We start from the raw sequence: 23,410 nt of genomic DNA on the forward strand, positions 1-23,410 counted from the left end.
TGACAAATCCATCTTGAGCCGCATTTTTTCGGTTGAGGGTGTACCAGTCTCTACATCATTGGAATTGTCCAGTTCATCCGTTGAGGTCCATTACCCTTCTGGCCAACAAAACAGTCTCAGCTTACCAGATTAACGACATGTCAGAATATCTCGACAGAATAAGCATAGCGTCGCTTTTCAGCTGCAACATCGCTAAATTGCTTACATTATGACCAGCAAATCCCAATGGAAAAATGATCTCATGGGCATCCAGGGTAGCTCATCACTGGTGAGGTGCCCAGGCAGCTGGAGTTGTTCAGCTGACAACACGAAACAGCCAACCCGATTAAAGCCACGGTAATTTCCATTAAGTAATGATGAATTATAGATATTCCTTTATTAAAAGAACGTGATGCAGCCACATACTTGAACTGTCTAACCCTCACCAAAATAGTCCTTCGCATCCTGTCCACTGGGCCTTTCTCTTCGTTGCTTTACAAAACTATCTCACAAACGATAGCGACTTGTAACGCTTTATGTACCTCGAGTTGTAAGAGTTGTAAACACCATCAAGCATAGCAATTGCGGATTCCGCCACGACATTTTGATGACAACTGTGCCCTTGGACATTATTGCAGCAGCATGGAATACTTATACGGTACTTTTACTAGCCTCCGGGCAACAGTTGAGACCAGAAAAACGCGCAAGCACCCAAGAGACGGATAGTCAGCGTTTATTGTACCGATATTTACTGTGCTCTCTGAAATCTCTTTAATAGAGTGTCATTGTGGGTTCATAGAGCAGACAGCTGATGCTTGCATCATACTCCATATCTCGGACAGTTAGCAGCTGAAACATGTTGAGGTATATTCGTAGATACAATTAACCATAGGCATGTGATTGATGAACCCGGGAGGGGTGAGGCTAATCTCAGCATGGAACACGCAAACGAAGCTGAGCTCCGGAGCCGGCGAGTAGTAGAAACGAGAACAACGTGAGCTCCTCTGTTCAAGCCCATATGGGCTTGAACTCATTACCTTGCTCGTCGGCTTTTCCTCAGTCTCTTGAGGGAATTTCCATCTACCATGATCACTGGATCCAACTCGATCTGTGGCATAGCTGAAATCTTATCCCGACCTTCTCGCTATTCAGAACTAGGGGTTTCCCAGTCGTATTGGTCAGTATATCGGCCTCACTACAGTCGCCAAGAGGGTCTTTAGCCAATATAGTCATCCAGGTTCTCCTCAAACCACAGAGCGTTACCAAAGTCCCATTAGCCGCCATGTCCGAAGATGCCGCAAAGAATAGTTCCTAATGTGTTAGGGGACCATGCTTACCCTTCTGGATCGCGCGCTAGGGGTGGCCTCAAAAACAACAGCTAGCACGGGCTCTTTGCGTGATTTGCTACCACAATAAAAGTGCCGAACTCGGTGAGCATATTATACAATACAAGACAGGTTTAGTGCACAACATCCTGTGGTATGGCGCAATCCAAATGAGAAAATGGCCTTATGGTTTGAGACATCTCCGGCCAAAAAAGGCTTGGGTAAGCTTCAATACCAAGCTGAGAACCCCTGCTCGACTGCCAATCACATTAACTATTTGGTCTCTCAATTTCCAATTCGTAACCCAACAGTTGTGGCGGTCTCGGCCCGCACCGTTCAACCTCCTAGTCACTACGGATAGCAGGTCCAGACTTGATGTCGCTAACATGATCATCGTCAACTATACTCGAATCATCGTGAGTTTCTTTGACCTCATAGTGTATTCAGCTAACCACTGGAAGTATGCAGCATTACATAGCGTCATGCAGTTCTGTTCACAGGCGCCAAAGACAATATCACCTCAGCCTCTGGCTTCATCAGGAAGCATTTGCGTCGTCGGTGTGATAGGAAACACCGCAATATTTGCTCTCAACCTTGCAATGACACGATCTTTGGACCTTCACGGTTAGATTATGCCCTCATGGCCGATAAAGCGGCCAGCTGAAAGTAAGACAGGCATTCTTCAGCAGTGACGGAGCGTGAAGACTAGACCATCTGGGGATTGCTTCACCGTCATCTAAGCGCCGGGCGAGGAGCAATTGTGTGATGGCAGTGCACTGAATCCTGTTTTGATACTTCCAGTTTGTCCTCAGGACCCGAGGACTAGCCTCGAGCCCTGGGACAGAATCTATAAAACCTACAAGATTCCCCGACCTGGAACACAGAATCATCATCATCAAACTCAGATCTTCCTAAGCGACAACAACAACAACCAACATTCTTCCAACAAACTCCAAGCTCATCATAATGGCTTCCACTCTCGCCTTCCCTCAGCAGCAACAGCAGCAGCAGGCCCTGCCAATCCAGTCCGTCAGCTCCTCCAACATTGACAACAGTCTCCTCAGCGCTCTGGCAACTTATGTCACCACCGGCAGCCACGCCCGCAGCACCACTGAGCAGGAGATCCAGGAGCTTGCCTCTGCTGTTGTTGCCAAGCCCGGTGGCCGAGCTCACCTCGAGTCCCTCATCCAATTCGACTCCTGCCCCGACCACCAGGTCTGGAAGAACCAGGCTAATGCCAGCGGAAAGATCAACATTACCAAGACTAACCTCACCATCGCCCTCGAAGTTGCTACTCTTGAGTTGAGCTTCTCTGCTTCTGGCGCTGGCTTCTATGTCCCCTGGAGTGGTTCCCTGAACGCGTAAGTGCGAACTACACTTGGAGAGAAGTTGATTAACCGTCATCTTAGTGGTACCCTCTACTACAATGAGTTCAGCCAGCTCACTCCCGGAAATGCCACCTTCAAGCTTTGGGTCAAAGGTGTAAGTACTCAAAGGCATAACCTCACAGCCACGATACTGATATACTACAGCTTGACTTCTATGTTAGCATCTACCGCAACCAGGTCTACATCGGCAACTTCTTCTATCCTAACATCGGCTTTGTCTTCCCTCCCGGCACCATCGACCTCAACGGTACTATTGCCTAAGCGCAACACTAGCCTTGTCAATGCGGCCAATGATCCTCAGGGACCAGAAGCTTGGAAGTGTTGATCATTTCTGCTCATTTCCTTTGTTGTCTTGTTTTTAGCTAGCTTGTTCGCTCCTTAGTTTGCAATAATCATTTCCGGGCCCATATCAGCGACTCTCCTTCTGTGATTCTTCTTGCAACAAATACTGTAGAGTTCCTTGAGTTGATTGACAAGCTGGATGGCTTGGTGACATGAAATAACTCAGCAAAGCATATCCATTAGTTTACCCCCTATCTGCAATGCGAATCACCCCAGCCGAACCTTTCTCCACATCCTCAAACATTCCTGTAGGTCCATAGACACTGTTCCCTCCAAAGCAGTAGATGTATCTCGAATCATAGCCACTAATAACGACGCATGTGCAAAGTCAACTTGATCATCTTGAACTGCCTGGTAGTCAGACTGTTTCATGCCCCCGACATCAGCCCAAGCCTTCCACTTGTCCAGCATCCGACAAATGTTAGCTGCGAACTCCCCATCCAGAACCATGCGATGTAACATGAAGCCGACGACATCCTTCACAGTGAGCGATTCATCCCAATGACCCTCCCCTTGGAGCCATCGTAGGCAATGCTCAGCAACAAGCTTTGTGTCCCATTTGGGGCTGCGCAGGGCTTCCATCATGCGCTGGTCGCGTCTCAACTGGCTTGTTCTGTGTCTCTCGCGCACTATGGCGTGCCATGTCAGTAATGAACTCAGATCTGTAAATGATCGGGCTGACTTACTCTCATCCATCCGCTCCTGCGTCTCCTTTTGCATCCGAGCCTGTACTGCCGCTTGACGCTGAGCAGGAGGTAATAGTGCCTCTGCAGCTATCGCAGCCCGTTGGTCTTGAGACTTCCGCGCAAACTTGTGAATGTCTGTCCCATGATCATCATACCTGGTCGCCCATGTTGGTGTCTCAGATTCGTCAACGATGCCTAGGACTACCAACACTCCGCAGGGCACTGTCTCCTTCCGTGCAAAGGACAGAATATCGTCTGGGATCTTGTAGTTCCAGAGAATGGTCTGACTAGATGTTCCGAAAGCGGTGGCTGCGCTGGAAAACCAGACACCGTCAGATTTGGCAGGCTGAATTCGCAGATGGTCGATGTAAAGGCTTTCTAGGTTCAGAGTCGTCTGGGCACCATAATGGTCTTGCTCGGTCAGGGCAGTGACAAGCCCTGACATGGAAATCTGACAAGTGATTGCACTCGATTGTGTGGAAGCTTGATTAGTTCCTGGCCGTGACTCAACCTCCCGATCCTTCCCAGTTGTTAGCCCGTCCTCTGAGTTCCGAGCTGAGTGTTCTGGAACCTCTGACACGCTTCCAGGCTCGTTGGTATTGTCTTTTTGAGGTGGTGAGGGCAATCGGACCCAGTATGGCGGCAAGTTAGAATAGTCTCTTGTGATCCAAGAACTAGACCAGGCAACAGTCAGGGAGAGATTGCCATCGGAATCGTTCGACGGAGCGATTGTCAGCGCGTCTTGTCGACCTTCGGGAGACATCATCAAACAACATCCTACAGGTGTCCAAAGTCCAGACGATCTCAGTAACTTCCATCCGTGCGGATTCGGGACAGCGCCAAGATCGAGAAGATAACAAACCAGCTCATCGAATGCTACCTCGACTTGAGGTTGTCGGACTTGATCAGCGTACTCAACCCGCTGAGTCTTCATACCAATCGAGTGAGTCTTCCAGTTGAAGGTGGTCCAACTACCACCAGGGATCGAGCTGGGATGACGCGACAGAGTCCAATACTCTGAACGATCCTGGAATCTGTCCAGTGGCATGACAGCATAGCGCGGAAGCTCGATCTCGATGACTCTATTGACGATATCACTCCGAGTAAGTGCTGTCAGACGACTATGCCGTAGCATACGCTTTATCTTGGAAAGCGAGATGAGCGTGGAGAGCGTGTTGTACAGAATTGGGAGAACTGCCGGGGTTGTTAGTCGCTTGGCATGCGGTATACGTGGGGAATAGCGATATGTATACCTCCCAAGACTGCCAACGGCACACCGATATAGGTGATGATGTCGGTTGGCGACTTGCCATTGTCTGCCATGCTGAAGTCGCGATACTTGTCTCTTTGTCACGAAACATTTCGAAATTGCGAAAGGGGTTTTCTGAGAGTTCGGCTGAAATGAAAAATACCGACTAGGCTCATTTGGGTATGATCTGAAGCTAAGACAGCCACATACCGATAGAGGAATGGTGTCTTTTATCATGCTTTGCAGACTTGCAGTAATGTATTTCCAGATATGATGATGTTCCTTCATAGATTGAAATGGCGTACAGCAAGGCACATTCTTTAGTGCTTGCCTATGAGGCGGCGTTACCTGATGGTCGTGTAATGGAAGTGCAGTTGCACGGCCCCGACGCGGTGTAGCTGCACTTCCTGCCTTTGTCGTTAACCGTCATCGATTGTAATTATTTGGATTACATCTAGGCGTGGAAACCCGCACAAAAAAGCCTTTTTTCCCCCATGCCAAACTTCCTTTACTCATATGTAGAGGTTATTTCACTGAATATGCAGAGAAATGGCTCAAGATTTGATAAGAACAAAGCTGCTTCAGGGTAGCGCGACGCGCCCTTGCAGCAAATCATGTGCCTAGAACTTTATTTGCTTTTATTATCAACCCATTGTTCCCCGCCTTAATGCCCAAAATTTTGCAAACATTGCACCTCCTCTCACAGCTGCCTAGCATGTCAGAACAGATTGTAATAAGGACCACCATCTGATTAGGCACTTGCTAATCGAAAGGCAGGCGGTTGATCTAGATTATGACTCGGCTATTGAAATAGTAGGTCCAGTCCGACCTCACTAAAGCCAAGGTTCTCACAAAAAAAGCCACTCGACGATTCGTTAAATTTATCACTTCGGTCCAGCCTGCTCCATTTCGCTCAAGAAAATGGACGGACCTACCATAGGCTAAGTGAAGGGAGTAAGAACAAGTCTTGATTCTGATCGACCCTGGCTGATTGAGATAGAGTATGCCTACCCAAATGACGATGTGAGCTTATCATGAAACAAATTGAGTGCTTGGTCTAACCTCGTTGGAGATTGAAAATGATAGACTCGGTAAGAGAGCGCTTCAAGACTTGTCCTGCAGTGTTAATAGCAGACAGACCTGCAAGATGGCATGTACATCATTACGCTTGACGGGAAAAGGGCCTTGAATCCAGGAGTCGATACAGCCAAGCGAGTTTTAGATATGGGTACCGGAACAGGGATTTGGGCATTGGAATTTGGTATGATTCTTGTCAAGACTTTCGATCGAACTTGGCTGACTAGACCCTAGCTGAGGAACACCCGGGTGCCGAAGTATGTCACTTACCATTTCTCTACAGACTAGCCTAATATCTGAACAGGTGATCGGCGTTGATCTGAGCCCCATCCAACCTCCATTGTTGGTCTCAACTCGCCTTCAAACTTCTCAGTATTATCTGACATTTCATACAGCGTACCGCCAAACTGCAGTTTCGAGATCGACGACCTTGAGAAAGAGTGGACATGGACGACACCATTTGACTTTATCTTCTCTCGCATGATGACAGGAAGCTTCTCCGACCCAGAAACAATAGCGAAAAAAGCATTCGAGTAAGCTCACTGAGAGAAGATCTTGGTCTACGAACGTTCTAGTAACGCACTGCAGTGGTCTTAGCCCCGGCGGTTGGTATGAGATCCAAGATATCCAACTCCCCGTCTTCTGCGACGATGGGACTCTCGACCCAGAAACGTCTCCACTAATTAAGTGGCAAGAATGCCTCATCGAAGGCTCTCGTAAACTCGGTCGGCCACTTGGTGAGTCTGACAAGTACAAAGCCATCGTCGAAGAGGTCGGCTTTCAAAATGTTGTTGAGACTATCTACATATGGCCTACCAACAGCTGGCCCCAAGACCCAAAACTCAAGGAACTTGGGAAATGGAACCTCATCAACTTTGAGTCAGGACTTGAGGGCGTAAGTCTGGCTCTGTTCACTAGGGTACTCGGTTGGTCAAAGGATCAAGTGCTATCTCTTTGCGCGGATGTGAGGAATGAATTGAGGAATCCGAAGGTGCATGGATACTGGAAGATGTAAGTCGCCCCCGTAATTATGTCGTTTCTATACTCACAGCAGAAGATACGTGGTCTATGGCCAGAAGCCGGAGAAGGAGGCAGCTTGGTAGAGGAGAAATTAGCACTGAGCTCGTTCAATGTCGACTACACCATAGCCAATGCCTTTTCTATTTGACGTATGGGATAGCGGGGCCACTGCTGTGTCCTTAGTTCAAAATTCTAGACCAATCGACCTGTATTGATGCTGACAAGCATGTTACGTGAAAGACGAGTAAGGAGTCTGTTCCATGAGACCATCTCAATGTCGCCATTTCTCAGACGACTCGTAGCCCGGGACCATGGGCTGACTGCAACGAATTCCGAAGCTATTCCGCCTAAGTTTAACTCATGTCATGAGTAGAACAAACACCTTACGACTGATTTGACATAACTGGTTCGTTTCCAAAATGCTGTACCCGAACCAATCACTGCCACCAAAACCTACCCCAGGTTTACCTCGGGGCAACCGGAGCCGGAGTGGATAACAGTCTAACCCAATCCTCGCCCCGACAAAAAGTCAGAACACCATCTCGCCCCCTCCAACTAAACCCAACACGCACAGAATGAGGGGGAAAACCAGCCCTGCAAATCCGGGGACGACGTCGGACGGGCGCTGCATGCCGTCTGGGGTCCAAAGTCCGGTCTACCACGACGGTAATATGCATGCAACTTGACTTATATAAAGACCCATTGAGCTTGGCCTTTTGATCGACAGTCTTCATTCTTGGCCTCAAGTCTCCACTGATTGACTCTTTGACAATATGGACTACAAAGCTGATGAGAAGGTTGCTGTTGACCATGGTGACGAGGTTCACGATGCTCATGTCGCGGTGCAGCTTGCGCATGATGTTGAGAATCAGAAGTTGTCGCCATGGACGCCTCGTATGTTCAGGCTGTACTTGGTCTTGGCTTGTGCATACCTCTGCGGTTGCTTGGTAAGTATTTCACGAGAGGACAATGAGCTCGTTGCTAACGTGAGAAGAACGGATATGATGGCAGTCTTCTCGGTGGTATCAACGGTATGAAGGCATACCAACGCTACTTCAACATGTATGTGAAATCATCAAGAAAGACTTGATTTAACAGTCGCAGGTCTTCGGAGGGCTCTTCAACCGGTATCGTCTTTGCTATGTACAACATCGGTTCCATCGCCGCCGTTTTCTTCACCGCCCCCGTAAACGATTTCTTCGGCCGACGATGGGGCATGTTCACCGGCGCCATCGTAGTCATCATCGGAACATGTGTCCAAGCTACATCCACGGGACGAGGCCAATTCCTCGGCGGTCGCTTCATCCTCGGCTTTGGTGTCAGCTTCTGCTGTGTCTCTGCCCCTTGCTACGTTAGCGAGATGGCGCACCCCAACTGGCGAGGCACCATTACTGGTCTGTACAACTGTACCTGGTACATCGGTAGCATCATCGCTAGTTGGGTCGTCTACGGCTGCAGTTACATCGATGGAGACATTGCCTGGAGAATTCCCATTTGGTGCCAGATGATTACCTCTGGTATCGTTGCGCTCGGCGTTCTGTGGCTGCCTGAGTCTCCTCGATGGCTCATCGCCCAGGACAGAGTTGAGGATGCTGTTCAAGTTCTTGCTACATACCATGGTGAGGGTGACGAGAACCATCCTATGGTTGTGCTGCAGATCAAGGAGATGTCGAACCAGATCGCTGCTGATGCTACCGATAAGTCTTGGTGGGACTACCGTGGACTCTGGAACACCCACAGTGCGCGTCGCCGACTTATCGGAGTCTTGGGTATGGCTGTCTTTGGACAAGTCAGTGGAAACAGTTTGAGGTACGCTACAAGTTATTCTCCAGTCTCTCGCTTTCTCTAACCATGCCTAGCTCTTATTATCTCCCCGTCATGCTGAAGCAAGCCGGTATCACCAACGAAAAGAAGGTCTTGGCTCTGAATGGCATCAACCCTGTGCTCTGCTTCTTCGGTGCCATTCTCGGAGCTCGTCTCACTGATGTCGTTGGTCGCCGCCCTCTTCTGATCTACTCAATCATCTTCTGCTCTTGCTGCTTCGCCGTCATCACCGGCACCAGCAAGCTCTCCCTCGATCAACCCGACAATGCTTCTGCAGCCAACGCCACCGTTGCCATGATCTTCATATTCGGTATCGTGTTTTCTTTCGGTTGGACTCCTCTTCAGTCAGCATACATCGCCGAATGCTTGTCCACCGATATTCGAGCCAAGGGCACTGCCGTCGGTAACCTTGCTAGTTCAATTGCGTCAACCATCATCCAGTACAGCAGTGGTCCCGCTTTCCAGGACATCGGATACTACTTCTACCTTGTATTTGTCTTTTGGGATCTGTTTGAGGCTGTCTTTATTTACTTCTTCTTCCCGGAGACCAAAGACCGTACTCTCGAGGAATTGTCGGAAGTCTTTGAGGCACCCAACCCTGTCAAGAAGAGTCTTCAGAAGAGAGATGCGCAGACTGTTATGAACACTCTGAATGTGACGGGAGATGCGAAGCTTGCTGGAGAGGTTTGATCTGGTCAATCCCAATTGCCTCGTCATGTTTTAGGTAGCCATACTGAAGATAACTCCATCGCAATCAATATGATGCATAACTCACTATTACTCCACAAATGTTGTCCTTTCCAGCGTGATACCTCACCATAATCAGCCCAAAAGCAGTGCCCAGCTAGAAAGGTGTCCTGACTTGATTGTTTCAGCCTTCAATTGGTTCGCGACAATTTCGTATCGCATGTCAATCTCAGTTCCCATTAAACTTGTCTGCCGATCGCCAAAGCCTCGGCCTCACTTCCCGATCTGCATACCACGTCGCAGCGAGCAATGGCACCTCATGACCTTGATTTGGACCCCAGTATTTCCAAGGTCTCATGCCCATCAAGCTTTTGCACCAACCTCGCTCGCAGACCAAGGAAGTGTCCAATCGGACTAAGTCACAAAAGCTGGGGTAACTAACGCACGCATTTCCCGAATGAATTCCCGCACCAATCACGAGCTTCAATTGACCTCGGACCGAGCATCCCCGTGATCCGTCAGATGATTCACAAACTCGCCCTTCATTATCTCCTCTTTTCCCCACGTTCACGTCGGCCCGTACCGGAACGAATTGCTGTTCAGTTCCCAGCGCAATGGATCAAGCAAATGATGAATGGCCTGCGAGGAAGAGATTGAGGACGTCGCATGCAGTGAGTTGAGAGGCATTGCCTCTGTTGCATACTGGCATATGCTGACCGACGTTAGTGTGATGCTTGTCGTACCCGCAAGACAAGGTTGGATGATCTACCAGAAACTTGACAGCTTGGCTGATAGCGATAGATGCGACGGAAACAATCCTTGCGCAACATGTGCGTCGATCGGCCATGATTGCACCTACGGATCTGAAGCCAACTCGTAAGCCTCATTCTCCAATCTACTGCTCCGCTCCAGCAATGTAACGCTACTGTAGGAGGAGCAAGAACGATCTCATTCTAGAGAGTGTTCTGCGGGTCGAGAAGACCCTACATGAGTTAAGATCTGCCATCGTAAGCCACAAGCATCTCTTCTAGATGTCTAGCTTTGACCATTGTAGCCGAACGGTGTTCAACTTGCCAACTCACCTCAAACAAATCGCACCAACTCATTCTCAGGCTCCTCGCCAGATCTGAACCTCCGTCGGCAGAGTCATGCGATCCAAACGCCGACCAGTCAAGACCAACGTGAGAATGTCAACAACCTTGAGAATGCGGTCTTGGACTCTATGCATACCTCGACAACTGAGTCGATACTCCAATGGCCTCACTTTGATGTGTTTCCGCTGCTCCGACATGATGGAGACTCGATCTTCTATCTTGAACAGGCGCGACCACCGCTAGCAGTGGCATCGAATCCCATGTACCCATACGTCGACGCTGAAGACGTAACCTCAATGCTAGAGGCATTTGAACGAAACATCAACTTCTGGTACCCTTCCATGTCACAAGAACAGCTCGGCAACATACGCGCGACACTTCAAACCGGGATGCCTTCAGAGGATACAGTTCACTCTTGTCTTTGTTTGCTCACCTTGGCTTTAGGATGCGCAAGCCAAGCTGCCGAAGACCTTCGTTTTACCGCTGAGCCCGATGCAGCAGAGAAAGACAGAAGACTTCGGAAGCGGAAGCTTGGTGACATCTACTTCCAGCTAGCTCTCAAGAAGCTCCATGTCGCGCATCTGCAAGTTGATTCCCAAAGCACCCAATGCCTCTTCTTCACAGCGTAAGATGACCCCAGTGCTCCGTAAACCATCCTTTCTGACGTGCCAGCCTTTACTTCGCCTCTCTGGTCCGACCACTTCAAGCTTGGGAGTACCTCAGTGCCACAGCGACGAGATGCATGCTGCTTTTGTCGTATCCGCCAAACACACACGACGACGAAGCGGAAGAGCGCATTAGAAGGATATTCTGGTCATGCTACATTCTAGAAAGGTAAGCTAGCGTTTCACACGTAACAAATTGAGATAAGGTACTAATGCCTGCCCCAGTGATTACATGGCTGAGCTCTCAGCATGTCCTCCTTCAGGAATCGCTCGCGTCGAGTCTTCCATCCCCTTACCAAGCACATATCACACTCACCCATCCGAAATTGTAGAAGAGGAATCGTCCCTCTACTTCTTGGCCTGTATTAGTATGCGACGCCTTCTCAATAGAGTTCACCAACTACTTTACGCAAAAGATACCGGCGCCGCTTTCGATCACACTCGCTTTCCACGCATCGTCGCTGAACTCCAGCGTCAGCTGGATGACTGGCGCGAAGTTTTACCAGCGTCGTTCTCCTTCAGCATCGACACCGAAGAGGCAGCAACAGCGGCTGGCGGCTTTCTTCGACAGCGATATCTCACCTGCAAGGGGGTGATCTACCGACCCTACCTGATGTGGATGCTAAGCACTAGCTATGCTGAAACGAGGGTGCCTTCAATACCAGATGCTATGCAGAACTGCAAGTTATGCCTTGATGCATGTTTACTACATGCATTAGATCTTCGAGGGTTCCCGCAGACAGTTCTGATTGATACCTGGATATGCTCTCTGTCGTAAGTTGATAACCGCTCCAGAAGCAGAACAAACTGACTAGGAATAGTATGTCAGGTGCAATGCTGATCATCCTCGCTGCGTCACACGTGCCTGCTCTGAAAGAGTTCATTGGGTCACGAGCCACGCTTGTAGGGAGCCATCTCGAGAAGTTGTTTCGAAACTGGCGTGAGGTATCATTTGGTGGAGATTCACCGAGTGTTGATCGAAGCATGTGGCTCATACAACAAGCGGATAGTTACATAAGGGATTGCTATTGACTGAGCCTCAAAGGCATCACGAAGGATATTGTGATTCTGCACATAGCAAGTGTACAAGTAGTTAGGGTAACGCTCTACGTGGAGCTTACGATGTAAATTTGACTCTGCTATCCGTATATCATAGACGTGAACGAAAATATATATCTCCATATGCCGTGTATCCAAAAGATTCCCTGTACCTTCAAACCAAGCAGATCTTGAAGGGGGTACTCGGGTAGATGCTCTATGCTTGGTGTTTCAGCATGTCTGCCCGTGATTTTGGTCAGGCTAATTCATGTCTCCCTTGCCTCCCGAGTCGCAATGCTTGAAGGTGACTTTCGGTCCACAGTAAGCCTTATGGTCAAAGTTGCTCGCCGGTCCAATGAGGAGATATCCGTGCCAGGTTCCGCCATGGGTTAGTTCCAAACACTGAGTACCGCAGATCTTGTGCCCGTGGTTCTTGATGTGATGCTCGATTGCACCTGCGATGGTTTCCTGCTCCGCAGTTGTGTCACAGTGTCCACCAGTAGACTGCGGTTATGATTGTGAGCATCTGTCGGCATAATAAGGAAATGAGGATCACATACACGATAGCGGTAGAAGAGGTTGCCGTTCGGGCCAGCATGTCCGGTAAAGGTGGAACAAGTCTTGACATTTGATGCATGCTTAATGGCAGCACCTGAGAATCATGTTAGCTCAAGTCCCACATAGTCATATCCTACTTACTGATTTGGAGAATTCCGTCCTGAAAGATAGTTGTTAGAGACCTGCCATTTCGACCGACGGATTTCTTACCTTGATAGCGCCCCCGATGATAACGCAGTGAGAGGTAATAGTGATGATTCTTTCGCAAACCTTTCAAGATATCAGCAGTGTGAGTGATCAACCATAGGCTGGACTTACTGTAACATGCCTGCGCTTCTCGAGGGCATAGTTTTCGGACTCAAAGTCCTCAAGGTGGTACAGAGCCAGAGAATCCGGCATCTTGACGGCTTCATTAATGTTCACAGCCTCGGTCTCGTTAATGGCCTCTGTCACCTCTGTGGTAGGCATAGAGTAAATAGACAAAGGTAAGGACATTAAGACGAAGAAGCTCATAAGGGCGAGTTTCATCTTGACTGAGATAGGCAACGAGATTCGCTGCGAGGAGAACAGTGGGAAGAATGTATCCTGCTGATGCTTGTACAATCTGATCGAGGAAGTGAGGCTCGAGTTCAAGTGCTGGAGTCATTACTATGATTTGAACGTGAGACCTTGGGACTCAATTGGTCTTTTATAAGTCCTTGACGAGGATTCTGAAGGATTTGGTGATGTAACGAGAGAAAATCCTCAATGTCAGAAGATCCGGAAAATGAGGGTATCTTCGGGGTGGAATTGAGCATGCCGCTTATCCGACCCATGTGAAATGTTGTTGGTCCTACAAGCGGCACAGAAACTTACGAGAATTCTACAGACATAGAACCAACACATTTCGACTGTAGCCTCGGGCGGCTCTATATATGAAAAAGGATCCATGTGTCCGGAAGAACGGCATCTCCAGCAGGATAAGCGCCAGGGCCCCACGTTTCACTCGGACTGCGGCGACAGATAGCAGAGTTTTTAGGGATGAGTTACTGGTTTTCGGTCAAATCTTTGTGTTAACGGCATGAATTCCTAAAGATAATAGAGCTCCTGTAAATTCCTCATCCTTTGTATACCTTTGGAAACATCCATTGTAAAAACTGTCGATGACTCGATTGGGCTACCAGGAAATCCTGCGCAATGAATGCTCGGCCTTTTCTATATCCCGAAGATCATTAGTCGAAGGATTCTATCCTTGTACTTCTCATACAGTTGTTTTCATCAAGAGTCATTATATGTTGTCTGCAAGCACAATCCTTCGTCTTCTGCGACTTCCAGTTGGTCATTGAACGATGTTGACCTTCAATTTGTGCCGAATTGCCGCCTGGACAATGATTTCGAAGATCATATCTTCCAGAAGACGGTACATTACATATTACTCTTTGTTGTTGGTTTGATGAATCGGCCGATCTGATCCTGAGGAATCAACAAGGCTCCTTGCTCTTGCGTAGGCTGGTACTTTCGGACGATGGTTGGCACTGTGCATGATGGATCGGACTTGTTGCTGTGTTGGTTGTATTGTAAAGATTAGAAACTTTGCAGTTTAAGGAGCCAAGGTCATTAAAACCGTCTACGAGTCACGTTATAGATCTAAAGACCGTTTTCCTGGCCCCAAAGTCGGTCATAAGCAGGTCAGTGAACTGCTTCCACGAACCATTAGACAAGCAGTAGTTCACTTCACCGGCAATTCAGACTACGAAAGAAGAGAGGCCATGAGTGGATTAGAACAAGCATGTTTACTCGGCCACTGGCGAGTGTTGTCTAAATATAACCATAAACTAGATAAGCTCATTGTCTCAAAGTAGGCCTCCTAAAATCTTAGGCTACAGCGCCATTGGTTCCAAATGGATACAATTGTCTGGAGACGAAACGACTTCATGCTTCAGTGACGTAAGAAGTACCGGACAATTACAACTACCAGTATGCCCGGCATGCATTTCGTTTATTGCGGTTGTCACCTTTTGAACAGAATTATTTGTGACATTGACTTCTCTGATAATTTCTTTCTGGACCTTTACTCTTTTGACTATTAATGGCCCATCGAAAGCCTATCATTGTTTGATTCCCCATATTCAGCAGACTGGGCTCCCTATAGCTCACGGTCAGCTTGCTTTTCTTTCTCCTTCTCTGCTTTCTCCAGGGTCTCCAAATCCCACATCATAGACACTGGAGTAACAATAAGCTTTGGCCCGCATTCTATTTCGTAGTCAAATCCCTTGGTTGGTCCAACAAGTAGGTGGCCATTCCAAACCCAAGTGTCAGTCAGATCCAGACATTCAGTAGTTTGAAGGGCTGCCCCCTCTTTCATGACTTGGCGTTCGATTGCCCGTTCCACCTCAATTTGTTCAATGACTGTATCGCAGTGACCATCATCAGTCTGTCTCATCTTAGCCATCTGACGCGAAGTTAGATTTCATATTTACTAACCTCATACTGGTAGTAAATCTCTTTATTTGGGCCGGCGTACCCACTGAAGTGTCCGCATTCTGCCAGACCGAGGGTATGCTTGATTTCGAAAGCTAAATACTCAGTTTATATCCGTAGTCAAGTCACGGGTTATCTGCCCGAACGTACTCCAGCGAAGCCATATTATCTTTGATGCGAACGTCAGAACCATTCCATCAGATTAGAGAGACTGCTTTACCTTTAATCCCTCTTTAAACTCGTGAGATGGCGCAATAGCATCCCATGCACGTTCATATATCTAAAATTCAGTCATTACTCTGTTAATGTACAGAAATCTGGTATTACTAACAGATTTTCGTTTCTCGGGTATCTTGTTCTCCGGTTCGCCATGCTGCAGCTGTTCCAGTGCTTGAAGCAACTCAAGATGCATCTCCTGGTTCACAGCACTTGGTCGGGGGCCATTAGCCGAACCTGTCGCCCCTAAGATAGGCTCCAAGCAAATAGAGGTTGGCAAAGACGTTAAGAAAAGTAAGATCATAAGCTTTGGATGCATCTTTGTTGATGTATGTAATCAGATTCGTGACTAGGAGAAGGAGAGGCACGATATACCCGGCCGCTGCCCGGTTGAATCTATCGATAGTGCCGGAGTCGAAGGAAATGTTTGGTGACATCACAATATGCCGGGTGGTATTCCAAGGGTTTTGTGGCTGGATTAGCGGTATTTTGTTGATGAAGGTCGAAGAAATGGGCGAAAGGTACTGGTGATATGACATGTGCAAATGGGGCTATGCCAGGCGATATGTGCCGGATATCCGGCAGTGGAGACCTTGTTGGCTGATACGCGTTGTCACTGACGAGGTTCATGAATATTCGGGACCAACATGTTCGAAGAGCAACAATCCATTGGTCGATAGTGCAGTATCTCTCCATCTCGGAAGTTCGGCAACTTTAATGTGAAACGCGGCCACATAATCACATATCGGCCTTATCTTATCGCAAGCGATCACTGTTTTCTTATTTATATAATCAGAAAGGTAACGTTTTGAGTAAATACCTGCATATTTCAGATACAAACTGATTTCCAGTGGTAAATATCGTTTGCAGCCAAGCAATCATTTCTTTAAATTCTGTAGCGCGACCAATTATGGAGTTGCTGCTTAGTTGTTGTTGATCTTTGGCACCTAGTTCTCACAAAATCACGCCAGGTGTTCGACAGCTATTGGGGGTTTCTTTATATTCTATTTTACCTGACATAGATAATATGGTAAGGATATGTGCTGGGACTCTACCATACCTTTGAAAATCCAATGCTGTAGATTTTAGAAACGGCTGCTGTATCTGGGTAATATTCAGCAATACACTTCAACGAAGGACTAACTTGACATCTGACACCAACGCCAAGGACACTTCAGCCCTAATAGTGGACCGCATTTCTAGACTGTGATATAGGGGCTAGAAGCCTGCCTGTCTTCCTAATAATAGATTTGGATATGCAAACATGTTCTCTAGTTTGCCAGTCTAGAGGCCCCCAACCATGCCGAGAGAAGTAGAGAGGCTCACTGGCGTAACCAATGGAATAACATGGTTTTAGGAAGTACTGCGCATTATCACTTATAAGTATCTCACAAAACTTGTTGGCATGTTCCATTGCTTCAATGGGTACAGTTGATATTTCACAGCAGCCTTACCCGAATACACTCCCAGACTTGGATCGGATTTCATTACTCTTGTTTGTCTACTACTCAATTACACCTGATTTAAACGTTTTTTAACTATAGCAAAACTATTTTATCCCATCACTGCTCCCATGAGGTCGGACGCGGAGGGAACGTAACAATTTTCTTGTGCCTGTTCCGCCCTCGGGTAGTCAGCCAAGCCCTTGCAGTCTTGCCCCGCTCCGGCTCCGACATCCCCGGACTGTTACCCTCTAACCCCAATGCGATCTGGTGCATTCAGGCTGTTCCACCAAACAAGACAAGATCAACACCAATCAAGCCATGTACCCGCACCTATCATGGGTTCTAGTGGAGTCCTCTCTTCCCCGAGAGTCAATCCGAAGCACGTGTTGAGTAAGGACCAAGTTGTATCACGATGCGGGGGCTGTGCTATCGCGGAGGAAGAATTACAAGATAAAAGTCCAATCTTTCCTGAGACTTGGTCTTTCCATTCATTTCAGTCACCTTTCTTTCATCGTCAAAATGGGAGACAGCATTCAGCACGAGCCAAAGGGCATCACTCTCCAAGAGGATCCCTCCCGCCCGGACTACATCAACGAAGCTGTCTTTAGGAGAAACACTCTCCCCACCCGTTCGTATCATATTCCCGATACTTCAATCTCACTGAACGGAACATGGGACTTTTCTCTCGCTGGCACAGTTCTGGAAGCACCCGAACCAGGCGCAAAAGATGTCGCTTACGGTCAGATCCAGGTCCCTGGCCATTGGCAGCTTCAAGGCCACGGAAAGCCCTGGTACACCAACGTTCAGTATCCTATTCCTGTCTGCCCGCCATATGTTCCTACTGAGAATCCTACGGGAACATATCGTCGAGAATTTCATGTCCCGACGGGTTGGGCCGCGGATTCTCAGCTGAGATTGCGCTTTGATGGCGTTGATAGCGCTTATCATATTTGGGTGAACGGCACCCTGATCGGATACGCTCAAGGTTCAAGAAATCCTTCTGAATTTGACGTTTCTTCGTTTGTCAACCGCGATGGCCCAAATGAGCTCTTTGTGAGGGTTTATCAATGGTCTGATGCGACATACATCGAAGATCAGGACCAATGGTGGCTGTCAGGTTAGTAGCGCCCAAAACCGCCAATATGACCAATAACTAATCATTCCAGGCATCTTCCGAGATGTGTATCTTATTTCCTTCCCAGCTGCCAGAATCGATGATTTCTTCCTCACGCCACATCTTGACGCTGACTACAAGAACGCCCGTCTAAGCGCATCTGTTGATGTCTCTGCTCAAAAGGGCGTCATTGTCGAGCTCACAGTTTCTGAGCTTCCAAAGAACGGAGGAGCTTTCATTGGATCTGCTGAGACATCTTTCGATGGACAGTCAAAAGCTACTCTCAGCCTTGATGTCGAGGATCCAAAGAAATGGACAGCGGAGACACCATACCTGTATTCAGCAGAGATAACTCTCAAGTCTGAAGACAAGCAGACCGTTCTTCACAGAGTTCAGCAACGGGTTGGTTTCAGAACGGTCGAGCTGAAGGATGGCCTAATGAAGGTCAATGGCAAACGCATCCGTCTCCGAGGTGTCAACCGCCACGAACATCACCCTCTTCTCGGCCGCTCTGTTCCTCTAGAATTCGCCAAGCGCGATCTTCTCATTATGAAAAAGCACAACATCAACGCTCTTCGTTGCGCTCACCAGCCTCATGACCCTCGCGTTCTTGATCTCTGCGACGAGTATGGTCTCTGGGTCATGGCGGAGGCTGACCTCGAGTGCCACGGCTTCTACGATGCTGTTGCTAGACCTCTTGACATTCCTGAGTCAATGGACTACGGCGAGCGGAAGAAGCTCGCTTTTGGAAAGGCTGCTGAGTTCACCTCAAACAACCCCAAGTGGAAGGACGCCTACCTTGACCGTATCCGGGCTGTTCTTAACCGTGATAAGAATCACGCCAGTGTTATCATGTGGAGTTTCGGTAACGAGGCTTTCTATGGCGACAACCACAGAGAGATGTTCAAGTATGCTACTGAAGCTGATCCTTCGAGATTGATTCACTATGAGGGTGATATGGAGGCCGAGACGACACATATGTATAGTTATATGTATCCCACGGTTGATCGCTTGATCAAGTACGCTGAAGAAGAGGGAGTCAAGGACGGCAAGTACGAGAAGCCCATCGTTCTCTGTGAGTATGGACACGCTATGGGCAACGGGCCCGGCTGGTTAGAAGACTATGAGCAAGCCTTCCGCGATTATCCTCGCCTCCAAGGTGGCTTCATCTGGGAGTGGGCAAACCATGGTCTGTGGAAGGATGACCACGAGGGAGCAGGATATTACGCTTACGGTGGTGACTTCGGAGATACACCCAACGACGGTACCTTCGTCATGGATGGCCTTCTGAACAGTCAGCATGAGCCTACACCTGGTCTAACAGAATTCAAGAAGGTTATTCAACCTGTTGGGTTTAGTTTCAAGGATGGAGAGCTGAAGATTGAGAACTGGCATGACTTTGCTGGTCTGGACCACCTGACTGCATCCTACAAAGTGGAGCAGTTCGGTCAAGAGTAAGTCTATTTCCATCCAAGTAAGTTGGAGGATGCTAACAATGAAATAGGTCAACACTGATTCACTCCGGGTCATTCGACATCCCTGAGGTTCCAGCTGGCGAGACACGTTCTGTATCTCTTCCAATCGACGCCAAGCGATACAACAAAGATAAAGAGGTTTATTTGACAGTGACACTATCCCTCAAGCACTCCACAGCTTGGGCACCCGCTGGCCACGAGATTGCTTGGTATCAGCAGCAGCTCCAAGCTCCCCAGACTGATGCCAAGGCTGCTCTCGTCGCAAGCAACACTCTTACTTCCAAGCTGTCTGTGACTGAGAAGGGCGCTACTGTATCAGTCGTTGGCAAGAACTTCGAGTTTGCCTTTGATCGCGCTTACGGCGCTCTGAAGAGCTGGGTCTCAAACAACGTAACTCTCCTTACCTTCGACCCCAAGACCCAGGCTGCAATCATCCCATCGTTCTGGCGCCCCAAGACCGACAACGACGTCCCTGGAGCCGTTCCCTACTGGGAGCGATTTGGCGTTGAGCAACTACAATCTCAACTTCGATCCTTCTCCGTTGACGCCTCCAGCACAGACAAGGTGGTTGTGAAGGCACATACCTTCATCACTCCTCCAGTTCTGTTCTGGGGATGGGACTGTGAGATCGAGTATACAGTTTACCTCACTGGAGCCCTCAGTGTCAACGTCGCACGCCTAGCACCAACAGGGTCTTTCCCAGAGCACGTCCCCAGAATTGGCCTCAACCTCTATGGTAGCAAGACCCTCGAGCATGTCAAGTGGCTCGGCCGCGGACCCGGAGAAAGCTATCCCGACAAGAAGGATTCTCAGCGCATCGGAATCTGGAACGCCGAGTCTATATCTGAACTCCAGACTCCTTACGATGTTCCCCAAGAGAATGGTAATAGGGAAGACACGCGATGGGTATCACTTCGGGACTCCAAGTCTCCAAGCATTGGACTACGTGCCACACGATTGGATGGAAAGAATTTCAGCTTCCTGGCATCGCATCATAGGGATAGAACTATTCATGAGGCTAGACATCCTCCTGACTTGAAAGAGGATGATGCGGTGTTGATCAGGCTGGATAGCAAGGTCGCTGGTGTTGGATCCGGTGCCTGTGGACCCGCTGTTCGTGAAGATCTCATGGTTAAGACTGAGGAGACGACTTTTGGATTCTTGTTGGAGCCGCTATGAACAAGATTGATAGACATTATGAGTAAATGATAAGATACATAAATTCGAGCGATAGGATGTTGTCCTTACGATGTGTCAGATTGTGCTGATTATCCGAAGCTCCACCAATTTGCCCGTTTCAAATTTGCCTTATGCATTCATCCCATCAAACCTTCGCACGAGAATGAAAATGAACTTCATATGGACTCTCGGTATTTCTCCTTTCAATGAAATGGACATTTAGTAGCTTTTGGTTCTTTCACATCCTCATCATCAGTTAGGCATTAGCTCTTGGTGTTCATTCGTGAGCTATAAACCCACCCGAATCATCATCGCTAACTTGGCCGAGTGGTTAAGGCGCTGTGTTTAGGTTCTTATCAGAAACCAAACCCGCAGTGGGAAACCGCGGAGGTTCGAACCCTCCAGTTAGCATAACACGCGATTCATTTTTTGCTTTTTATAACGACAATTTTATATCCTCTCTATCTATTTGATAGTCGTGGCTGAATGCACGTGTAGAGTTACAGGTACCACGACGCGACCTTCCAAAGTCCCCACGTGGCGCCGAAAAGAGCAACCCAAGACAAAACTCCCTTCGCGATGAATACATATTTCACGATCTGGAAAGTCTTTTTCTCATTCAATCGTGGAAAAGGTTCACTCGGAACGTCTTTGCCCAAGAATTTGCAAAGAGGCTCCCATCCATCCTCTGCCTTGAACTGGAGAACCTCTCGATTCCTCTTCTTCGCCTCAGCCAACACCTCCTCGTTGTACTTGTTATACATTTCCGCCGAGAAGATTTCAGCTGAGCCATACTTCTCCTTGCCCAACTTGATGCTCTCCATATTAAGTGTATACCACATCCGGTCAGATGACCAGAGCAGACCGACCCAGTAGAACCAAGGGCTGAAGAAGAACCAGAAGCTCTCCTCAGCGCTCTTGGCCCAGACTTCAGGATCGGGTCTTTGATTGAGCACAATCTTGGCATCTGGATATGCGTCCATCATGTCTGGTGTGAAGTACACGACGGGAAGATCGCAGATGGAACGATGGCCGTGAATGAGTTGCTTGACCATCTTTTGCCGAACTTCGGGATTCTTCTCGCGCAGCGCGGCGATGAAGAGGCGCAAACGCGAAGGATGGGGGAGGATTTCTGCCATGTGCATGCATGGTCCGCAGCCTAGCTTCTCAAAGGCCGCTTGCATTGATGATGTGGCAGCGCGAGGGAGCCCAGCCCCGATGACAAGGAGAGGGACTTCCTCAGAGTTTGGGTCACCCAGGCCACGAGAATCCGTCAGGAAGCGCATCGCCACAGCTAGCGATAGATAAGCGTCGAGTAGATTGAATTGTTGTAAGTCAGAGAGTCCTTGATCCTGTGAGATTGGGGAGCAATCGGCTTTTAAGCTCACATAATATTGAAGCATAGAAATAGTGCTGACGCCAAGCGGCGTAGCGAATCTCTTGTCAGATTCTTGCTGACTTTGCATCAGCATACGGATCCTTGAATGGATTTGCCTGCTTATGACAATTATTTAGCCTCGAATTATTTCTGTAGAACATCGGGGCTTTCCAATTCGAGTATCGCGAGACTCGAGTTGTCAAAGTGCATGGTTTCAAATTGCAAGGACAGGCTGGGCACTAGACCACAGCTTTCCAATACAAATAGCTCGGCTTACTTAGCCTGGTGTACTTTCCGATCTCACAGGCTATGGAGATGACCTTCAAAGGAATGAGAACCAATCACAAGAACGGCAAAAGGTCCTTGACTGCGGACGCCGCACTTCAAATATTCTAGCACTTGCCTTAACCTCGATTTCTAGAAGGATCGTCACATGTGCGGTCTCTAACTTTAGACTACCCTCTCTCCTCTCACCTGACGGTTCTTTATCATGCGCGACCTCGGCTGTCAAGCGAACTGGAAGATCACGGCATCTAAGCTCCAGCTTGATAGCTTAGTGTTAAAAAGTACCGAACTTTTTGAAGCCACAATCGATAGTCCTACGGCTAAGAGTAACAATTACATCATGCAAATATTACTGGTAGCTGCAAACTAGACTAAGGAGATCGGCTCTTGACTGTCGACTCAAGATGGCTGTTAATTTTTCACAGTCTCTTGTCATGGTTGTCGTAGAAATTTCTCAAGAGTCTCACATTTGCATGACACCGATATGCACCAAGTCAGGGGAAACAGCTGTTGTGGCTTGAACTAATTAAACATCGTGGAGCCAAAATCCCATCCGTCGATCTTCCCGTCAAGTTTTAGTCTTGTTTTCTCTCACCACTCTAACTCAATAGGTTGAAGGCTATGCGCTCAGACGCTGTTCAGAATTTAACCTGACCTGAAACAAAACAAGCCCAGGTGGGCCTCATTCTGTTGTGTAACCTGTAAGCCAATACGAGGAGACCCTTTTCTTTTCTTAGCATACTCTGAACTTTGCTGGCCAATTGACGGACTGATTTCGTAAACCCGATATTGAAGGTAGTTGCCTCGATCCGCCCAGCTGAACTGAACCATGTGAGCTGAAAGTACGGTAGATGTGATGCCTGCGGTGCGATGGATCTACCGGCTCGGCTGTGCGTCTGATGTCAGTCCTGCTAGAACAAACTTGC

General features: G+C 48.3%; 9 protein-coding genes, besides 1 other annotated feature; 5 read left to right on the forward strand and 4 right to left on the reverse strand.

The window, feature by feature from the left end:
* Positions 1-2,270: 2,270 nt before the first annotated feature.
* On the forward strand, positions 2,271-2,953 carry FFUJ_10880 (uncharacterized protein; the record flags this gene model as incomplete). XM_023569714.1 has 3 exons in its annotated part: positions 2,271-2,665; positions 2,714-2,786; positions 2,837-2,953. 3 exons carry the CDS (start codon positions 2,271-2,273, stop codon positions 2,951-2,953), a joined length of 585 nt encoding a protein of 194 aa, XP_023436888.1.
* Positions 2,954-3,241: 288 nt separating this feature from the next.
* On the reverse strand, positions 3,242-5,043 carry FFUJ_10881 (uncharacterized protein; the record flags this gene model as incomplete). XM_023569715.1 has 3 exons in its annotated part: positions 3,242-3,663; positions 3,721-4,914; positions 4,974-5,043. The coding sequence occupies 3 exons, from the start codon at positions 5,041-5,043 to the stop codon at positions 3,242-3,244; spliced, it is 1,686 nt and encodes a 561-aa protein (XP_023436889.1).
* Positions 5,044-6,121: 1,078 nt separating this feature from the next.
* Positions 6,122-7,149, forward strand: FFUJ_10882 (related to methyltransferase; the record flags this gene model as incomplete). XM_023569716.1 has 6 exons in its annotated part: positions 6,122-6,230; positions 6,281-6,303; positions 6,351-6,388; positions 6,442-6,579; positions 6,635-7,057; positions 7,104-7,149. 6 exons carry the CDS (start codon positions 6,122-6,124, stop codon positions 7,147-7,149), a joined length of 777 nt encoding a protein of 258 aa, XP_023436890.1.
* Positions 7,150-7,839: 690 nt separating this feature from the next.
* On the forward strand, positions 7,840-9,580 carry FFUJ_10883 (related to lactose permease; the record flags this gene model as incomplete). XM_023569717.1 has 4 exons in its annotated part: positions 7,840-8,013; positions 8,061-8,128; positions 8,171-8,875; positions 8,926-9,580. 4 exons carry the CDS (start codon positions 7,840-7,842, stop codon positions 9,578-9,580), a joined length of 1,602 nt encoding a protein of 533 aa, XP_023436891.1.
* Positions 9,581-10,211: 631 nt separating this feature from the next.
* Positions 10,212-12,368, forward strand: FFUJ_10884 (related to C6 transcription factor; the record flags this gene model as incomplete). XM_023569719.1 has 6 exons in its annotated part: positions 10,212-10,453; positions 10,509-10,584; positions 10,632-11,296; positions 11,344-11,505; positions 11,562-12,110; positions 12,158-12,368. The coding sequence occupies 6 exons, from the start codon at positions 10,212-10,214 to the stop codon at positions 12,366-12,368; spliced, it is 1,905 nt and encodes a 634-aa protein (XP_023436892.1).
* A 267-nt stretch (positions 12,369-12,635) lies between these two features.
* FFUJ_10885 (uncharacterized protein) lies at positions 12,636-13,460 on the reverse strand (the record flags this gene model as incomplete). XM_023569720.1 has 5 exons in its annotated part: positions 12,636-12,878; positions 12,935-13,026; positions 13,074-13,092; positions 13,143-13,202; positions 13,251-13,460. The coding sequence occupies 5 exons, from the start codon at positions 13,458-13,460 to the stop codon at positions 12,636-12,638; spliced, it is 624 nt and encodes a 207-aa protein (XP_023436893.1).
* A 1,597-nt stretch (positions 13,461-15,057) lies between these two features.
* On the reverse strand, positions 15,058-15,927 carry FFUJ_10886 (uncharacterized protein; the record flags this gene model as incomplete). XM_023569721.1 has 5 exons in its annotated part: positions 15,058-15,345; positions 15,396-15,487; positions 15,543-15,561; positions 15,613-15,672; positions 15,724-15,927. The coding sequence occupies 5 exons, from the start codon at positions 15,925-15,927 to the stop codon at positions 15,058-15,060; spliced, it is 663 nt and encodes a 220-aa protein (XP_023436894.1).
* Positions 15,928-17,572: 1,645 nt separating this feature from the next.
* FFUJ_10887 (related to beta-galactosidase) lies at positions 17,573-20,821 on the forward strand (the record flags this gene model as incomplete). XM_023569722.1 has 3 exons in its annotated part: positions 17,573-18,170; positions 18,220-19,621; positions 19,672-20,821. 3 exons carry the CDS (start codon positions 17,573-17,575, stop codon positions 20,819-20,821), a joined length of 3,150 nt encoding a protein of 1,049 aa, XP_023436895.1.
* A 313-nt stretch (positions 20,822-21,134) lies between these two features.
* Positions 21,135-21,232, forward strand: a tRNA (tRNA-Leu).
* Positions 21,233-21,321: 89 nt separating this feature from the next.
* FFUJ_10888 (uncharacterized protein) lies at positions 21,322-22,107 on the reverse strand (the record flags this gene model as incomplete). Its single annotated transcript, XM_023569723.1, has 1 exon — positions 21,322-22,107. One exon carries the CDS (start codon positions 22,105-22,107, stop codon positions 21,322-21,324), a length of 786 nt encoding a protein of 261 aa, XP_023436896.1.
* Between the last annotated feature and the right edge of the window lie 1,303 nt (positions 22,108-23,410).

This window comes from Fusarium fujikuroi, chromosome FFUJ_chr10 (genome assembly GCF_900079805.1).
Source record: "Fusarium fujikuroi IMI 58289 draft genome, chromosome FFUJ_chr10".
Taxonomy (NCBI): Eukaryota; Fungi; Ascomycota; class Sordariomycetes; order Hypocreales; family Nectriaceae; genus Fusarium; species Fusarium fujikuroi.